The sequence below is a fragment of the Calidris pugnax genome, unplaced genomic scaffold (genome assembly GCF_001431845.1).
Source record: "Calidris pugnax isolate Ruff unplaced genomic scaffold, ASM143184v1 scaffold25, whole genome shotgun sequence".
Lineage (NCBI taxonomy): Eukaryota > Metazoa > Chordata > Aves > Charadriiformes > Scolopacidae > Calidris > Calidris pugnax.
In genome coordinates, this window is record NW_015090805.1 from 1,753,872 (window position 1) to 1,772,168 (window position 18,297).

The following is an 18,297-nucleotide window of genomic DNA, read 5'->3' on the forward strand; positions in this document are numbered from 1 at the left end:
AGCCCTAAGTTGGCCACTGCTGTGAAAAAAGAGTCCACTACCCCAAATATTTGGTGCCTGGGTCACTCCTTTGGAGACTGGCTTACTGATTCCTCCTTTGAAAGGCAGGTGGATGAGGATGGCTGTACCTCTTGCTGGTCAGGACTTAGACCTCCCTAGTTCTTTGGGGGTGCCCCAGCACCTACACTGGAGTAGTGAGTGTTCAGCAGGTCTCATCAGGCTCAGAGTAAACTAATCTCTCATCTTCTGCCTGTGTTGTTCCTTCTCTTAAGGTATTTTTCTCATTTAAATGTTTTGTGCAAATGGTTCCTTCAGTTTTCTTTTGGGAGAAAAATGTGAAAATATCTACTGGACAATCACATCCCAGAGTTGGGGTTTTTTCAGATCTTAAACCAAGAATATTTATTAGTTTCCAATTACTGCCCATCAACTTGGGAAAGACTAAAAGTAATTATATTTGGGAATTAGAGAAATTAACTCTCAAGAGACATTGGACCTTTCAGCTTTTTAATGTCATTGATTGCGTCTTTCGGTTCCGTGTGCCATAAAAGCAATAAAATTTAAATATTTCATAAAAGTGACCTGTGATGGGTGATGGTTCAGAGCTGATCCACTGATTCAGTTTAGCTATGATTTAAAAATTACCACAAGGAAAGTCTTAAATGCTTCCATTCATCCCACATTATGTATACATCATCTTGATCAGAAAGACATTCTTGATAATAAAGCTCCTCTATCTAGCTAGTTATGAGTTTGCTACCTTCCGACAGTTTCTTTTTAATGGATGGCATGGAAAACTCTTCCAAGGCCAAAATATATGAATAAGATTTATTAATCCTGTGGCTCCTGTTGCTCACGATAATGCTAATAATCCATAAGCCTTACAATCACGTCTAACATCCCATGTAACAAACGCGTCTCTGGGAGATGAACAATAAATCCCATGTGCACTCTGCTTCCTCATCCTCCGCCTTGATGAGGAAGCCCCAGATTTGGTGCAGCTCTTCCCAGCTATCCTGGTTCCTTCTTGCTTCCCATGCTGGCAGGGGGCTGGCATTGCCCCAGTCCTTCCCGGGGGACTCCTTCTTTGAAGCCGTCAGTATTTGTCACTGTATTTGCAGTCAGGGTAGCGGTAGGCAAAACGGGAATCACAAGACCTTAGAGGTTTCAGGATCTCCGCCAGCTCTGCCAGGGCCTCGTTGACACCTTGGCCATCGGCAAGGCCATCGGCACAGTGCTGCAAGAAGCTGTCTATTTTCTCCTGCACGGGCTGCAGGAATTTCCCCTTCAGGAGCTTCGGCAAAAGCTCCTGACACACCATGACGAGGCTGTGCTTCTCTCTGATGGAGTTACAGGACACAAATGCAGACTGGCAGTCCACAGTCAAACAGCTAAATATGTCTTTATACTCCTGTTGGCCGTCAATCAGCTGGCTCCCTATTAGAGACAATTAAACCAGTTGTTAGAAGCACGGGAGTGAAATCATGGATAATCACATATGTCCGTACCTCTGTATTAATGCAAAGTTTGTTACTATCTAAAGGATACTGCTGTCTCACCACAAAGTAATCTGTGAGCTATAGCTGTCTATGGGCCAATTTTCTCACTCCTGAAATATATATATTTTTCTGAATGACAGAGCTCTGCAGAACAGCCTGACAGAGGAATTGGAAAGGAGCCTGTCGAGTCAAACTGATGCAGAAAAAATGAGAAGAACTGGAGCGCTAACCTAAAACATGGAGTTCCTACAAAAATTACCACAAATCATCAAAACCATAATTTTTCCATGTTACCCAAAATCAGTAAATTGCAACAACAGCTCATCTAGCTGGAGTCAAGTCAACCGTAATAGCTCTTGGGACAAGAAAAAGAAACCCATTGGAAAATTCTCTGAAAGCTACTTCTGAATATTTAAGATCTACTCAGCTGAATATGTGACCTGAGCAAAGGCCTTTAGAAATTTGAACATTAAAAATGAAATTGTTAAATTATTGAAGGAATAGTCTTTGACTAGCTCTCCTTCCAGGAGGTAGCTTCAACATAACTTGTGAAAAAAAATAGTAACCCTTGATTTCATGTAAAAATGACGGGCATAGTAACCCTTGATTTCATGTAAAAATGACAAAAGGAGGATTTTGTTGCTATAATAATAATGATGATTATTTAATTAAGTAAATGCACCTAAAAAGAGTCTGATTTGACCCAACACTTAAAAGAAATGAAGTTATGAAATTTGTGTGGCAAAAGTTTTAAAAGAGGTGATTTAGGAAGGTTTCAAATGAGACCATCCAGCACCGTGCACCTTGAATGCTGCTGCCGGGCACAGAGGGGGCCAGGGAGGACGTAAGTGCCCACAATCGGTCACCAAACCATTGACCACACAAACAAAATGCTCATCGTCTTTCTGACTCAGAGCCAGGATGGCAAGAGCTGCTGGTGCTTTTGCTGTCAGTAAATCTCCCTGTTAACTTTTCATTATTTAATTTAGGAAGAAATGTTTGGTTGATTAAAAAAAAAAAAATCAGCAGCAGAGCTGAGCGTAGCAGATTTGTTCCCCCTGTCCCGCTAAGCCCTCCTGCGACAGATGCGCGGCCAGGGAACCTGCTGAGTACCTTCCTCCTTGTCGATGATCCCCAGCGTGCTGGCATCCCGGATGAACAGATGCCCGTTGCTAAACACACCAAAGGTGCCAGCATCCACGTGGGTGAAGTAGAAGAAATAGTTGAGGTCATTGGTGCCCATGGAGCGGAGGACGGCGAGGAGCTGGAGGGCCAGGTCGGCGGCCACCTCGGGGGCTGCACCGTAGAAGTCACGCAGGGGCCGGGTGCTGGCGCTGACCACCAGCCGCCCGCAGGAGCCCAGGTACCGCGGGAAGGGCCATCCCTCCACGTTGGGGAAGATCTGCCAGGGAGAGTGGGAATTGAGGGATGGATCCTGCCCTCGGACCACTGTGCTCTCCCCATGGACCCACCTCCCTCCCAGAGGACTTTCAAATGCTGTAGATGGCTTCAAGCAGTAATGCTGGTGTCATCTTTTGCTTTCTAAAGCAGCCCACCACCCTTCCTCACCCCAGCCTGCCCCATCAGCCAGGGAAGGCACTGCTGCATCCTGAATCAGATATGCTGCTTTTTTTTTTTCTTCTTTTTTTTTTAATAAAGGAAGAAAAATATGGTATTTCAAGACCTGTTCCATGAGGGTTACAAACTGGAAAGTCCAAGATAATAATAGAGTTCAAATTCATGAAAATTTTAGGCACTGAAGAGCTAATTTTAGGTGTCTTTGATGGGTCCCGCAGATATGCTGCTTTTTTTTTTTTCTTCTTTTTTTTTTAATAAAGGAAGAAAAATATGGTATTTCAAGACCTGTTCCATGAGGGTTACAAACTGGAAAGTCCAAGATAATAATAGAGTTCAAATTCATGAAAATTTTAGGCACTGAAGAGCTAATTTTAGGTGTCTTTGATGGGTCCCTCAATGAGCACTGCACAGCTGAGATCACGGCTTGGAGGTGAGGCGGGTTTTTGTTAATTTGTAAGAACTGCCTGGTTGTTTCGTAAGAGATTGTGCAGTCTCAGAAGTGCTGGGTGCGTGCTACAGTGGGGACACCTGGGCTGGGCTCCCTGCATCACTGCAGCTCGTGCTAGCGGGGCAGTTATCCCAGGTGGAAACCAAACCTCGTGGCTGCTGAGCTGTGTCCACACAAAGCTTTCTGCCATTTGTATTAGAACTTGTCTGTCTATCCAGCATCTCTAGGCTCTGCTGAGGTGGGGGCTATGAACTCGTCCAGTTTCATGTTTAAGGTTACTTATCCTCTCTGCTGTGAAGGCATTTTGGGCACCCATGTAACAAGCCATTTCTCTTCGGCATGTTCTTCTCACCTCTACAAGCTGCATTCTCAGCATTTACAGTGCTGAGAGCTGCAGCCTTGTGCCCCAGTGAGCTGTGGCTGGGCTGGATGAATGACCCCTGGGGGGCTACTCCCAGAGCATGAGCATCATTCCCCCTCCCTGGGACCGGGTAGAGCCCTGTAAGCTGCTGAGGGCAGCGGTGGCCTGGGGCAGGAGGTAGATTCTGCCACTGCCTCTCTTCTTCATAGATTCTCAAAGGCTTGAAAGAAATACAAATGAGGACTAGAGGTGGGGTGGTGGTGGGGAAGGGTGAGGCTACTCCCTAGGAGATATGTATAAGGAAAGAGAAGAGCCACACGCCAGGCATGTGAGACCAGGGGAGGGATGTGAGGCCTCCCAGTGCTCTGCCTTCCAACTCAGAGCTCAGTTGTATTTGGAAATCCACCAAACACCTCTGCAAAGCTGGGCTTTGCCACAGAGCTAGTTACCAGTGGCACGCAAGTGGAAAAAACAGCGTTGGCACATGGAGCCTGGGAAATCAGTGCTCCCCAAGTCCATGTTCAACCGCAACACCGCGTCTTGGTCCTCCCACACTAAAGCATGCACTTTCTCTTTTATAAGCAGGCTGTGATTTTAAGTAATACATTAGCAATGCAAACATAACACTGTGAAGTATCGGGGACGTGTAAAACCCCGGCTTTCACAGTGTGCTAGTGCAACAACCCATCTGCCTTCTGTTTTATTTAAGGGGCCTGGCCATCCCTATCTCTCCACAACTTCACAGGCTGATGCAAGGAGCGCCATGGGAGTCTGCCTGGCTTCAGCCATCCAAACCCACTGAAGAAACAGGCTTTATGAAGGCTAGGGAGCTTGCCAGAAGCCAGGGCTGGGACTCCACTGCAGCTGGGGCTTGGTGTGCATCTCATGTGAGGGTTTGCTGGGGAGGTTGGTGTTTCAAGCCGGGGCAAGGCGGTATGTACCTGTAACAAGATGGGGTGTGAATTCACCGAGAGCGTGTACAGCAGGCGCAGTTTGTCCCGGTCAGTGAGGTGGTCCATGTAGATGCTGCCAGCGTCTGGCACCTCAGCGTAGCGCCGCACTATCCTGTCCAGGAGACGCTGGGATGGGCAGCGCAGCATCGGGCTAGACAGGCCCTGGAGAGAGGGGAAAACACAACACAAAAGATGTTTATTTTCCGGCCTGAGGTGTCGCAACGTGCCTGGCCCATGCCGGGGGGTATGGGCACCTCTGTGCTCTGCCCACTGTGCCTCTGCCCCCTGTGGTACAGGCACGTGGAGGTGGTGGTGGGGATCTCTACAGAAAGACCCTTCTAGGAAAAAAACCCACGCCATTCAAAAATGCCTGATCGCAGCTCGGGTTTCCAAAATGGCACCCCATAAGTCTTTGTAAAAGGTCTGTGGATGCCACAGACCTGCTTCATTTCCCCCCAGCTGAGTGGCACCACGTTGCTCCGTGCCAGCGGGCCTCTTCTCTCTGCCCGGGTTTCCAGCCCTGGCAGCCCAGCTCGCTGGTGGGGGCCTCCCCATCGTTAAGCCGGTGAGTCACTTCCCTCGTTAAATAATGTCTCCGGATCACTTCGCTATTTGCTTAGCCTGCGAGCAGCTTTCTTGGAAATACAATTTGCTGAGGTCAGTAAACAGGCTTTAAAAGTGTAAATAAACACTGCATGTGGATACAAGCACAGGATATATTCTCTCTCTTATAAACTTGTACGTTAACTATCAAAACAAAATTTTAATAGCCTGTACATAATTTTTTGTAAATACCAACATCAAATAAAGAACTGTTGGGCTAATGGAGTTAACCATCACCGTATTTCATTTTTCAAATTTGGAGGTTTGGCTTGTAAAATTGCAACAGACAGTCTATGGCTGCAATAAATGCCATCGATATTTGTATGTTTGTAGTCAAAAAAGACTTTTGTTTTGAAGTCAGTCGTCCTTAATAGCCAGGAGAGTGGATGTACGGAGACTTGCCCACAGTGGCGCAGAAACACTGCCCTGCCATGTTTCTCCTGGGGAAGGCAACTGGGTTTTTAATAAGTCTTTTTCTTCCAAAAGATCTGAGTAGCCAAATTTACTCTTCTGAGTTTTCTTTCTAATTCGGTGGCTGGGAGATGTGCTTCAGAAGAAAGGGTACTGGAGCTCACATTGCTCCCTGCCATTCTTTCACGCTGAGAGCAAAGATTTGACTCAGGAAGTCCTCAAGTCATTTGGTAACTCTGAGGTAGGTCTCTCTCAGCCCTTCCTGTGCGAGCTGTTCAGTTGGCATAAAACACTTAATTACCCAGCCATGATGAAAAAATAAAGAAACAAGGGAAGGAGTGTGCTGCTCTCACAATTGAAGGTGGAAAGGGGGGACTGGACCTCCCGTGTTCCCTCCTCTGCCTCCCTGCTGGCCTCAGTGTGATCCCAACTGCTCCCTTCTTGGCCATTGGTTGCATGAAGCAAGCCCTGAATGCCAATAGCTGGTCAAAACTACCTGAAAAACTCAATCCCAACTGGAGCGTTGTTTCACCATTTTTTTTTCCCAGGAGAATAAAATGTTTGTCAAAAATAATTCTTCCCAGTTCTAGTTGCAAGTCTCCACACCCTTATCTCTTCTGGTGTAGCTTTATCAAGGAAATATTTTTTCAACTAATTATCTAAAACCATAGAAGGTGGGGGGAAGGGATTTCTGGTTATGGATTTCTGTCTCGCAGCAGTTGCAGGCACGTTGTGGCTGACTCTGTCACTTTCCCTTTGGAGGAGAAGTGAGAAAAACTGAGCAGAACAGAGCTGTGTTAAAGAAGAGAGAAACGGTGGAGAAAGTCTCTTACAGCTCAGCGTGTATGCAAATATTTGCAGCCAAAGTTAGAAAGCCTTGCTGCCTCCAGGAGCTTGCAACGGAAAAGCTGAGACCCTTGAGAGTATACAGCAGAACAGAAACCACAGTGGCAGAAAATGCATTAAAGTTGTAATTAGGATTTTTTCCATGGTCAGAGCTCATCCTATTAACACAGACATGGACTTGTGCTGCGTGTGGCCGTCATGGCTGCTTATCTCCCAAGGAAGAATTTTAGGCACACCAGGAACAGTGCAGGAGCAGAGGAGCAGGGCTGGGTGCTGCCATGTTTGTATCAACCATCAATGTGGCTTCCTAGGACTTAATGAAACCCCAATCCACCAAAGACAGGCAATGGGGCCAGAGCTATCCAAATGCATAAAGTTCAGCATCTGCTCAAGTGTTATGGCAGAGCAGGGCCTCCCCTCCCAGCTGAAGGATGGAAACATCCCTACAGAGGAACAGGAGCTGAAGTTGTACAACTATCAGACAAAAAGATGTCGACAGAAGAAAAACCTTAAGAACACATACTTGAAACACTGGAGATACTGATTTATCTGAGAATTTCTTAAGTCATTTGCAGCCTGACTTGACAGATAGCATGATGTCTTATTTGTGATTGATATGGAAAGCTTCTTATTTACTTTCATTAATTTGTCACATTTTATATCTGACAATGAGTAGTTCTTGCAATGGCTGCCTACACTCAGCTGTGATTTCTTTTTCCCTGCTGCCCAGTATGTGACACGCTTTAAACACCTGTGTATGCATATCTAGTGTGGACTCGCCCAGAATTCACTCTGACATAAAAAATGACTTCTAAGACAACTTTTCCTCAGTCCTCTTTCTCTTCAGCAGGGCTGAGGAGGGACAGCAGGGCTCAGGAGCACTGCCACCTCCTGCCTCACATGCCACTGCCTGGGTGCAGCTTCACCCAATGACCAAGTCTGGGGTGAGATCCGGGAGGAAACATTTGGACGTAGGTGTCAAAGCACCTGCAGCTTATGGCTGTTTGAATTCAAGGGGTTTGTTCACCCCCAGAAGAGAGAAACTGAGGACACCCTGTGAAGCTATGGGGCTCGTCCCCACTGCAGGCACTGCTGCTATCATCCTCCTGCAGCAACAGACTGGGTGCAGTTGGTGCCGGCAGGTTTACTGAAGCAGGTCTCTGAGGGTGAGGTGGAAGGCTCAAAGAGGCAGAAGGTCTGAGAGGTGGCTCTGGGAGCCCCATAATGCCCATCCTTCCCTAGGATGGACTGGCTGCCAGATCAGCGAGCTGCTGCCCATGCGCTGTGAGCAAAGTGCTAAGTACTGGCCACATAACCACTGTGCCAGCACATCTGCTGAGGGCTGGTGGAGGTGCCGGTCAATAATTTCAAATAGTACACCCTAGGGGGAGAGGCTGAAAATGGCTGGCTTTTCTCCTTGTTACTGCTTTTGTCTGCCTGCCTTCAGCATTTTCCAGGCTGTAAATTTGCCCTGTGGGTGATCTGTGCTGAAACTATCTCGCTTTTTTTGTTGTTCTTCCCTTCGAACAGGAAAAGCACCAGGCACGGTTTGAGGTGATGGGCTCCTGGGTGAAACAGTGGGTGGCTGGGTCTACCATGCAGGCTGAGCCCCTGCTAAATACTGCTCATCTTCAAGGAGGGCTGGATTTTAACACTGAAGACTTCGCTGTGTCCAATAAAGACACCACCCTGCTCTCCTGCGGGTGAAATAATCACCGTGGCAGGCAGCTCGGCTGAGAGTTGGGTCAGTCAGGGCAGCCAGCGTAAAGCGAAAAAACGTTACTTCATGGTCTGTCATTTTGATTCAAGCACGTAACGGTTTGTTGTAATTCTCTGCTCTATAAGACAAAATTACCTGAGCTTTTCTTGGCGCTGCTATATACGCAAAACTGTGGGGAGGGCAGTACTACTGCCGCTGGGTGACTGCGGGTTTGTGAAATAGGGTGGGCATCATGTTGAGCATCAACAGTAGTGTGCTGTTAGTGCCACCAAAAAGATGGGGGGGACGTAAAGGCCAGTGCTGCAGGTAAGTCTTTGCAGTGACATGTGGTACCCCCCAAGAAACCTTTCTCCCATGGCTCATACTGGGTTACCAACGCGTGCCTACCCAGCAAACACGGCAGAGGGGCAGCAGTGCTGGGCTGGGGTGTAGGCAGAAGTGCTCCTGCAATTTCATCTCTGAGGAGGGCAGGTGGGGCCGGCAGAAAAGAATGGGATCCCTGGCTCTCTGGGTTCAGATGGCTTGGCAGGGGGTCACCCGGTAACCTGTGGTGGCCCAAACAATGGGGTTGGTGGGGGAGTCTCATGTACAAACTCACACAATGACTGAAATATTGCCACAGGCTGTTTTTCAGTTTGGACCACTGTGAGACCAGCAGTCATTTTGCAGAGCACATGGCCGATCTTAAACAGCGATTGCTGTTGAAATTTGGAGGAAGCAGAGGGGGTAGGAGTCAGAGCCTCTAGATTGCTATTCTCCTCTCCTCTGTATAATCAAGCTTGTATGCTATTAGAAGGGATTTATCTCCTGACTTACATTTCCCCTGCTTAACGTTAAAGAACCAAAGAACCATGAAAATATGAGCGACACAATCCCGAGGCTGGTGCGCAAAGGTCTGGGCCTCCCTGAAGCCTCACTATGCCCTCACCAACTAAAAAACTGCAGGGTTTGCTGAAATGCCCCAGGGCATTTGTCTCTGGGCATGTACCCCCAGACTGACCCTGGAGATGCCTTCAGAGGTGCCCTGGAGCAGGGGTCAGCTCAGCTTCCCACCCCTGCACTGGGAAATTCAAGCACCCATGGTTAGGTGTGAGGCCAGGATACCCACATGGTGCTGCTTGTGTGTGTGTGTGTCTGCATGTGTGTGTGTGCATGCATTTGTGTACGTGTGTATGTGTGTGCGTGTGTTAGTGTGAGTGAGACCGTACCAGCTCAGCTGAGGATTCAGTTTCCAAGAGGACAGCGTAGGGAAAGCTGTATAGCACATCAAGAGCCTTTTAAGGAGAAGGATTTGGGGTCAGCTAATGCCTTAACTTTGCAGTGGATCTGAGATACTACAGAGCCACATTTCCCCAGTTACTTTTTCACTCAGCTCAGCAAATTTAAGCTCTCGACTTCTTGTGTTTCCCATGGCACTGCTGTGGGGGACAGCATGATTTTGCACAAACCCCTTGGAGAGTCTAGCAATTCTGGAGGGCCTGGCACCCTGACTTGCCCTCCCGCAGCCCCCTGCAACGCTGCCTTGGGGGACAGCAATGGCTTGTGGGTGCCTGGGAAGCTCCTGGGATGAGGTGTCCCTGCCTGCAGCCCACAAGCTCAGGTGAGGGATGCTCTGAGTGGAAGTGCTGCGTATTTGCCCCCTCCCCAAACCACTCTACTGAGGTTACTAGACAAAGCACAGTGTAGCTTTGCTCCAAATAATTTTTTCCCATTCAGCATGTGTCACCCTGCCAGGAGGGTGCAGCCTTCAGGGTGACCTGCCATGTGGGGCTGTCCGTGACTCAAGTGCGTCCCTCTGGGAGCAGCTCGGGCAGTAGCACCAGGGCTGCTCCTGCTGCTGCTGCTGCAGCGTGGGGTCTCCTGCTCTCCTTCCTCAGGCGTGCGGCTTCATGGGGTAACAGAAGCGGAAAAACTAAAGCAGCATATCTTTAGCATTCAGCAAAGCTGAGCGGATGTGGCAGCGTGCAGGCAGGAGGAAGCAGTTGCCTTTATAGGAAAAAAAAAAAAAAGAAAAAGAAGTCCCTTTTTCACAGCCACTTCTCTCTTGAAATGAGGGGAGAAGTACTGGAATAATCCTTCTTTGCCTCTCAGGGTCTTGTTTAGAGTATACCCAGCCTCTGCCCTGGCGCCTGCCCCTTGCCAGTGGTTATCACAATGCTTTGTTGCTGTTTGGATGGCATGGGGGAAAGTGTGTGCATTTGGGGAAGGGACTTTTGCTCTCAGATGCAAGACAGCTGCTGCAAAACACACTGGTGTGCCCAGTGGCCGTCCCTGGCCACCCATGGCATCCCTTGGGGTGGGCAGCGCTCAGTCACCAGCTCTCCTCTGGAGCCTGCCCACTCTGTCCCTTCATCCCTGCCTACGTGTCTGCCTGGAGACATTGACCCTCCATGCGCATGTCCTGGCTCCACCTGTGACACCCCAGGACTGTGACAGAAAGGGCAGCTCGCTTCTTCGTGCCTGAGGTCACTTGCTATAGACAGGAGGGGGATGAGGAATCCGAGGCTCTGGCTCTGACCGCCCGTCTCACCCGCCCTGCTGGCCCCAAGCAGAGGGATCTAAGCTGCCCCAGAGCAAAATCACTTTCAAGGTATGGGCTGTCCTTTTGGGTACAGCTTTGTGACCAAAAGAAAAAAAAAGAAAAAAGGGCAAATAAAAAAAAGCACTGAGACATGACAGAAAACTGGAAAAACAGCCAGAAAAAATATCCCCGCTTGAGCTGTTGCCATTTTTGTGTGCATGGCTCTATGTTTTACCAACGCCTGAAACCAGCTTGGTGGTACAGCTTTCCATGGGCCTTCAGCCTCAGCCTGCATGAGGAACCAGGAGCTGGTGCCCACCTTCCCAGGGTTGATCCCCAACCCTGGCCACGGCGATGCCTATGGCTGTTGGCCCAGGGCCTCGGGCACTCTTCATCTTGTTGGGCCTCATTTTGCCTTTCCCTCATGGTGGGTGGGCTCGCATGGGGGGAGGACTGGGCTGCCTCCTCTCCACCAGGAGGGATGGGGCAATTTGCCCAAACTCGCCCTCCACCCAGCAAGTCATGACCGTGTCTCCTTCAGACCCTTTCCCCCCTCTCCACATCCCACCCAAAACCACATGGCACCCCCTGAGGCTCCCTCCCCTTGCTGGTATGGGGCACGGGGAAGGGTGATGTGGGGCACAGACCTGGACCAGGTCGGGGGTGAGGCGCTTGGCCCGCAGCCATTTCTGGAAGCGTTGTGTGCGGCGCAGGGCGCGCTCCAGGCTGCAGGTCTTGGTCTTCAGCAGGGAGGTGCAGATGCGCTTGTCGGCCCGGTCGTGCCGGTACTTGGAGGTCAGCCGGGTGATGTCGACCAGCCGCCAGCTCTTGGCATCGTCCGTGTAGTTGCCCGAGTAGCTGAGCAGGTAGCTGGGGGGCAGCTTTAAACGAGAAGAAAGCCAGGTGTCAAACCTGCCAAACCAAAACAAGAGCCCCACGGAGAGCGGGTTAACAAGCTACACGGACACACACACGGCGCCACCACGGCTGCTTGGCCACATGCTGGCCCCAGGGGCTCTCTGCCATTGCCATGGGCACTGGGGTGAGGAAAGGCAGAAGCCGTTGGCCGAGGAAATGTACTTTGGAAAAACATCTGGGTCTCTGTTTCCCTTTTAAACCACCCCTCCTCATGAGCAGTGCTGTGGGGTGGGGGGTGAAACACCTAAATGGGGCCTTTTGGGGTGTGTAGAGAGAGGGAGGGAAGGAAGGGAGAGGGCTGCAAGGTTTTGGTTCATGGGGAATCCCCAACATTTTAAAACTTCCTTAACCTTAGAGAAAGGGGCCCAGAAAAGGAGTACTCGACACTTCAAGGGACCCTGAAGAACAGAACCTCCCAACAATAAATGTATTTGGGAACATCAAAATGACATTCTGTTTTGAGGTGGTGGCTTTGCTTGGTAGTGGGGTCAACAGGTGTCCCCCGACGCCACTGGCTGTGTTTTAGCAGCCGGGATGAGAGCACTCCCCAGGCAGTGGCAGAGGTTGGGGTGTGATGGGAGGGATGGGTGGACGCGTGCCCTGGGCGTGCAGCACCACTGTAGCCATGGAGATCTTGCACTGATTTGCTCCCCCTACACAGGCACAGGAGGGGAGCATATGGGCCGGGTAATTGGGCTGTGACAATTTTGTGTGTGTGTGTTTCAGCAGCCCCCTCAGCCCTGCCCACACACGCGTCGCACATGCAGGAGCCGAGGAGCGCGGTGCCTGTTCTGTAAGTGCCTCTGTAACCTGCTCTTGGAAAGCGGCTGAACTCTGACCTTTGTTTTGGGCAACGTCATGCAATCCTTGCCTCCAAAACCTCCTGCCCTAACCCCCTTGCCCCGACGCGTAAGAAAGTGCATCCTGATTTAATCTCACCATAAATTAAAGCCGATAGCTCTGAAGTGAAACAGGAGAGGCAAGAAGTTCCCTGCAGGATCAGCAAGCTGGAGTTAGATGAAAAGACATTAACTAATCTGAAAGCTGATCTAGTATGAGAAGCTAATCTTGTACCAGAAACAGTGGAAACTGCCTCCCTGTACTCGGCACTGGTGAGGCTGCACCTTGAGTACTGTGGTCAGTTTTGGGCCCCTCACTACAAGAAAGACATTGAGGTGCTGGATCATGTCCACAGAAGGGCAACGAAGCTGGTGAAAGGTCTAGATCATAAGTCTTATGAGGAGCAGCTGAGCGAAGTGGGGTTGTTTAGTCTGGAGAAAAGGAGGCTGAGGGGAGACCTTATCACTCCCGACAACTACCTGAAAGGAGGTTGTAGTGAGGTGGCTGTCAGTCTCTTCTCCTCAATAGCAAGTGATAGGACAAGAGGAAAATGGCATGAAGTTGTACCAGGGGAGGTTTAGCTTGGATATTAAGAAAAATTTCTTTGCTGAAAGGGTTGTCAATAATTGGAACAGACTGTCCAGGGAAGTGGCTGTGTCACTATCGCTGGAGGTGTTTAAAAGAGGTATAGATGTGGTGCTTAGGCACATTGTTTTAGTGGTGGGCTTAGCAGTGTCAGGTTAACAGTTGGACTTGATAATCTTAAAGATCCTTTCCAACCGTCTCTTCTCCTCAATAGCAAGTGATAGGACAAGAGGAAAATGGCATGAAGTTGTACCAGGGGAGGTTTAGCTTGGATATTAAGAAAAATTTCTTTGCTGAAAGGGTTGTCAATAATTGGAACAGACTGTCCAGGGAAGTGGCTGTGTCACTATCGCTGGAGGTGTTTAAAAGAGGTATAGATGTGGTGCTTAGGCACATTGTTTTAGTGGTGGGCTTAGCAGTGTCAGGTTAACAGTTGGACTTGATAATCTTAAAGATCCTTTCCAACCTAAATGATTCTATGATTCTATGATCTTTCCTTTCAACTTCCAGTTGGGAAATTGACACAGAGAAATTTTAGGGGGACTAATTTCCTCTGATTTCAGGTAGAAAACTGATTTGATGACAATAGCTGCCCTCTGCCATCAGGGACTAACTGGCATCCTCTGCATGGCCCCTCTTGAAGTCAGCGCCTCACTTCTCTTCCCCACCATGGACCCTGTGCAGCTCAAGTCCAGGGCAAGTATGGGTGCCTGGGAAGAGAGCCTGTCTCCCCAAAATGCTGGTTATTGCCCTGCTTTGCTTTTCGGCTCTAGCTAAATGCCTCCTTCAAAAGATTTTCCATGGAGATGGGGGTGGACCAGAGGTGGAGGAACCCGGTGCCTTACACGAGCAGGTTGGGGCGTTCACGCTTTTCAGTCATTTCAGCGTTTTGCCCAATATGAAATTGAAGCTTCTCTACAATTAGGACATCTGACATGCAAATAAATGCCTTCTTTGGGTTGGTTTGATTTTGTTGGGATTTTTTTTTTTTTTTAAGTTTTTTTTTTTTTTTTCCAGTCTGGTTTTGAGCTAGGACCAAAGAGCAGAGAATACTTGCTACGCCTCACTGTGATTTGTTGTGCATCATGACCCCTCCCAGTGCCTAATCTGCAAAGCAGGCACAGTGTGCCAGGCACGTACAGGGAAGAGATGGCTATGGGCTGGGTTTTCTTGCTTTCTTTTTTTCTTTTTTTAAGTTAAGCACAAATGTGCCTTGTGATTTGGCTGAAGCGTGTGTGTTCAGGGGAGCTCACGTCAGGCAGATACCAGGAAAGCGCCGCCTCCCACATACAAGCAGCACATGGATGTGTGAAATCCAGGGCTGAGCGTTAATTTGAGTGCGGATGGAGCGATTTCCTCCACAGAGCTCCCGGGGGAGAGGCACACGGGCCTGGGAACCTGCCATGGGCCGCAGCAATTCTGTATTTGGCATCATTTCTGGGCAGCGCAGCACTGGCTTGGCACACGTGCTAGATACTTTCAAGATTCATCATCAAGTTCTGCTGCAACAATATTTCAGTCTCGTATGAAGCCTTTTAGCTAAGGGCCTGAATGTGCTTTAATTAAGACTTTCAGTAAGATCTGTGTGAATAACTGGGCCACAGATTACAGATTTTAGATCAACCCAGAACTAAAGGTTGTAGAAAATCAAACTTGTTTTTCTTTTTGCCTGGATGAAATGAAGTATTTCCTTTCAGCCAAAATAATTCTGCTTGCATTTGGAGTTTTATATTTTTTTAAAAAATTAAGTTGTCCTAAAACCAAAAATCAAGAAACTCCATGTAAACCCCCATCAAATTGGAACATTCCAGCTTTTTCAGACTTCCTTCCCATTACTTTTAGCCAAAGCTCATCACCAGGGTTGGCACAAGTCTGCAAATAGTTTTGGTCAGCTCAGTTTCTCAGTGTTTTTGAAAATCTAGTATTTTGCAAAAACTTTTGCTGCGCTCTGCGCTCAGGACAGTTGGTACTCAGGCTTTGGTATCCTCATTTACAGATGGATAAAGTTGGGCAAAGATAAGGGAAGTAAAACACATTCGAGCACAAGATGAGTCACCAGCCGTTCTGGGAACAAAACCCACATCTTCTTACTCGTTAGTTGAGTGTGAATGCATGTCACAGCTCCCGGAAATGATGGAGAATTAATGAAGCATGTTCTAATGAGGATTAACACAGAGAAGCGCCAAGTGCCATCCACCTTTGTGAACATGTGAAAAGGTACACGGGGGTGGATCAAAGAGCATAAGCACCACTGAAATTTCCCCCGTTTAACCTTCCACTTGCCAAAATATCCCAGCTGTACAAGAAATCAAGTGGGAGAACAAGTTTAACCCCTGCAAAGAAAAGCCTGAAGCTGACTGCCTGCTCAGGAGAACATTTTTTAAAACTTACCCTTCCCAAAGTGCCCAGAGCAGAACTGTATGTTATCACTTATTTGTGCGCTGCTTGTGGGGAGCCAACTGCAGGCTCGCAAGAGGAGAAGAAAAGTCTCTGGTTGAGGAAGCCCCTCTACCTTCCCTGAGGCAGGAGCATCGTGCTCCCACGTTTGTGGTTCCACACTCCCAAATCCTGCCCAGACCCTCTGCACACCCACACTCCCTTTCCTGCTGTCCCCCCCGAGGAAAGCCGGTGCGGGGGGGCTCCTGTTTTAACTCACGTAGCACCTCTTTCCTGCACCCCGGTGCAGCACGCAGCTGGCCACCGGCCAGCCAGAGGCAGTTGCTCGTTGCAGAAGGCTACTGCTATTTTGGGCAGGGCTGAAGGAAGCTGCACAGCCCCGGCCTCCCCGGTGGCTAAGCAGGAATAACCGAAACGGTGCACCTGCGACAAGCTGCACACGCGGAGGCTGCTTTGCACCTGGTGGCAGGTCCCTCAAAACCCTGCACAGGAGAGTAGCAAATGGGCTGCAACAGGTTGGGAAACAGGGCAGAAGCCAGCTCCTGTGCCACCTTGCTGCTGCGGAGAATAAAACGTAGGGCAGCCTGCTCCCCGAACGCACCCCCAGCCCCTGCAGGCTCTCACCAGCCCCTGTCAGCTATCAGAATGCAGGGATTGCAAATCCATCCCCTTCTTTTGGGACAGGAGCTTGGGCTGGGAGACACCCAGCACTGCTGACCTGGCCCTTCGTAGTGCCCCTGCACCCTAGTTACCGTGTCACCCTTGGCACGAGCTGGGAGAGACAAAAAGCCAAGAGGACCAAAAGCCAAGAGGGCTGGGACCCCCGGTGTGCCAGGGCGAGGGGTGCCCTGGCCTAACAAAGCCACAAGCTGCCCTTTTCCAACAGCAGCCAGGGAAGGATGGATGTTCAGTATTACAAGTCCATCCCAGACAGACCATTATTATGGTTTTACTATGCTACGTTTTATAACATAGTTTAAGGTAAAAACGATGATTTGTCCAATATTATACTACTTACATTATAGCATTAAAAATACAATTTTACTATAATAATTTCTCCCCCCCCAAGGCTTTTATATCTATAAAAGAAAGTGCATATGGCTCTATAAATCATATCAGACCCAATAAACCCTTCTTCTGCCAAGCACTGCCTTTAACTTTCTCCTCAAATACACTGGCAACATTTTCCCTGCTGTCGTCAGATATGCTCTGCTTTTGAGCCTAAAACTGATTGGATCAGTCCAACGACCGCTTGAGCAGCATCTGTGACATCAACTTCGAGGCAGATGCAATTTCTTCTTCTGTCTTCAAATTCTCATAGAAACCTCCCAAAAGCGTACTAATAATTTAGCCCCATCTATTTCTGAGCATGTAGGTAACCTGACGTGCAAAAGTCCTCATGCCTCAGGCAGGTTTAGATCGCTTTTGATCTCAGTTAATGTGCAGGTGAAATTCTGCACATTTGTGTTGTTGCACCTGGTACAAAATTATATAGCATGTTTATATGTTTGTAGTTAACATAGTCCATTGGGAGCATACAAAACTAATCCCTCTTTGCCTTTACTCAGGTGCTTATAATGAAATACTTCCAGTACATCTTAACAAGCTGATTTCTTCCTTGCCTCTTCCCTTCACCCATCATTGCCTTGAATTGTTTCGGAGCTGCACTCTATGCAGAAAGTTGTGTCTTTTACTTCTGCTTTCAAATTACAATTCAGGGCTGAAGCCTGATCATGTTTGTGTGGCTTTAAAAAAAAAACAGAGACAAAGCGGCAGCTTATAGACATTAATTAAAGTACTAGGCACTGTAATTGAAACTAGGCACTAAGTTAGTCTTTGCATTGTCGTTCATTAAAGCACTTGGAAATACTAACAGGCAACGTTCAAGTTACTATGCAGAATGCTTTAAAAATTACTGTGCTGAGTTTCTGACCTTATTTCTTCTTTAAAGAATTTCTTGCAAATGGATGTCCCAATGCAGGCGTTGCATTTATCAAGTCCCAGGAAAGTCCGGCCAAAATTGTAGCTGGGTTTGATGTGGGGCGCAGACGGAGAAGCTGTTGCTGCTGTGGAAGGGTTACAGCTCAGAGCCAAAACCAGGAGCAGCATCAACGGATCTACAACTCTGGACCAAAGGCAACGTATCCAGCGCCCCATCTACAGTAGTGGAGAGCTCTGCCTTTTGCAAGTTACCCCTCTTTATGCTTTCGGTCTCTTTTTAATGACCTCAGCCTGCAGCAGTGAACCCCAAAACACAGCAAGACACACTGGTTGTGGGAGACCCCGCCACAGTCCCCATCCTGCCAGCTGGTCACTGGCTCTATTGGCTTGAGGTTTGGGTGGGAAAGATATGATGTAGGGTGGGGAGAAGGAAATACATGGAGGATGCAGATAACTTGAGTTGCCATGGTTACCTTTCCTTTACTTGGTGCAGCTGCTTCGGCCCCTGCTGACCCTCCCATCAGCCGACTTGGAAAACAACACGAAGAAGTGCTCATCTGCACTTTGTGCAGACAAATGAAGGATATCCTGTCGCTGGACCAAAGGGCATGTGCGGGACACTCAGTAAAAACTGATTTGGAAGGAATAATAGTGTGGCAGAAACGCACATTTTACC

At 48.6% G+C, this 18,297-nt stretch overlaps 1 protein-coding gene across 1 annotated transcript; it reads right to left on the reverse strand.

Annotated features, from left to right (window-relative positions):
- Positions 1-490: 490 nt before the first annotated feature.
- Positions 491-18,080, reverse strand: LOC106885623 (chromosome unknown open reading frame, human CXorf36). The gene is made up of 5 exons (XM_014937967.1): positions 17,614-18,080; positions 11,588-11,852; positions 4,828-5,001; positions 2,613-2,901; positions 491-1,437 (listed from the first exon to the last, which is right to left on the reverse strand). Exons 1-5 carry the CDS (start codon positions 17,835-17,837, stop codon positions 1,097-1,099), a joined length of 1,293 nt encoding a protein of 430 aa, XP_014793453.1. The 5' UTR covers positions 17,838-18,080; the 3' UTR covers positions 491-1,096.
- Between the last annotated feature and the right edge of the window lie 217 nt (positions 18,081-18,297).

Coding starts and splice junctions, on each gene's coding strand:
- LOC106885623 (XM_014937967.1), bottom strand. CDS start 17,837: ATGGGGCGCTGGATACGTTGCCTTTGGTCCAGAGTTGTAGATCCGTTG. Junction 11,853..17,613: donor TTCTTTAAAGAAGAAATAAG/GTCAGAAACTCA, acceptor TTGGTTTGGCAG/GTTTGACACCTGGCTTTCTT. Junction 5,002..11,587: donor TCACCCCCGACCTGGTCCAG/GTCTGTGCCCCA, acceptor CCCTCTCTCCAG/GGCCTGTCTAGCCCGATGCT.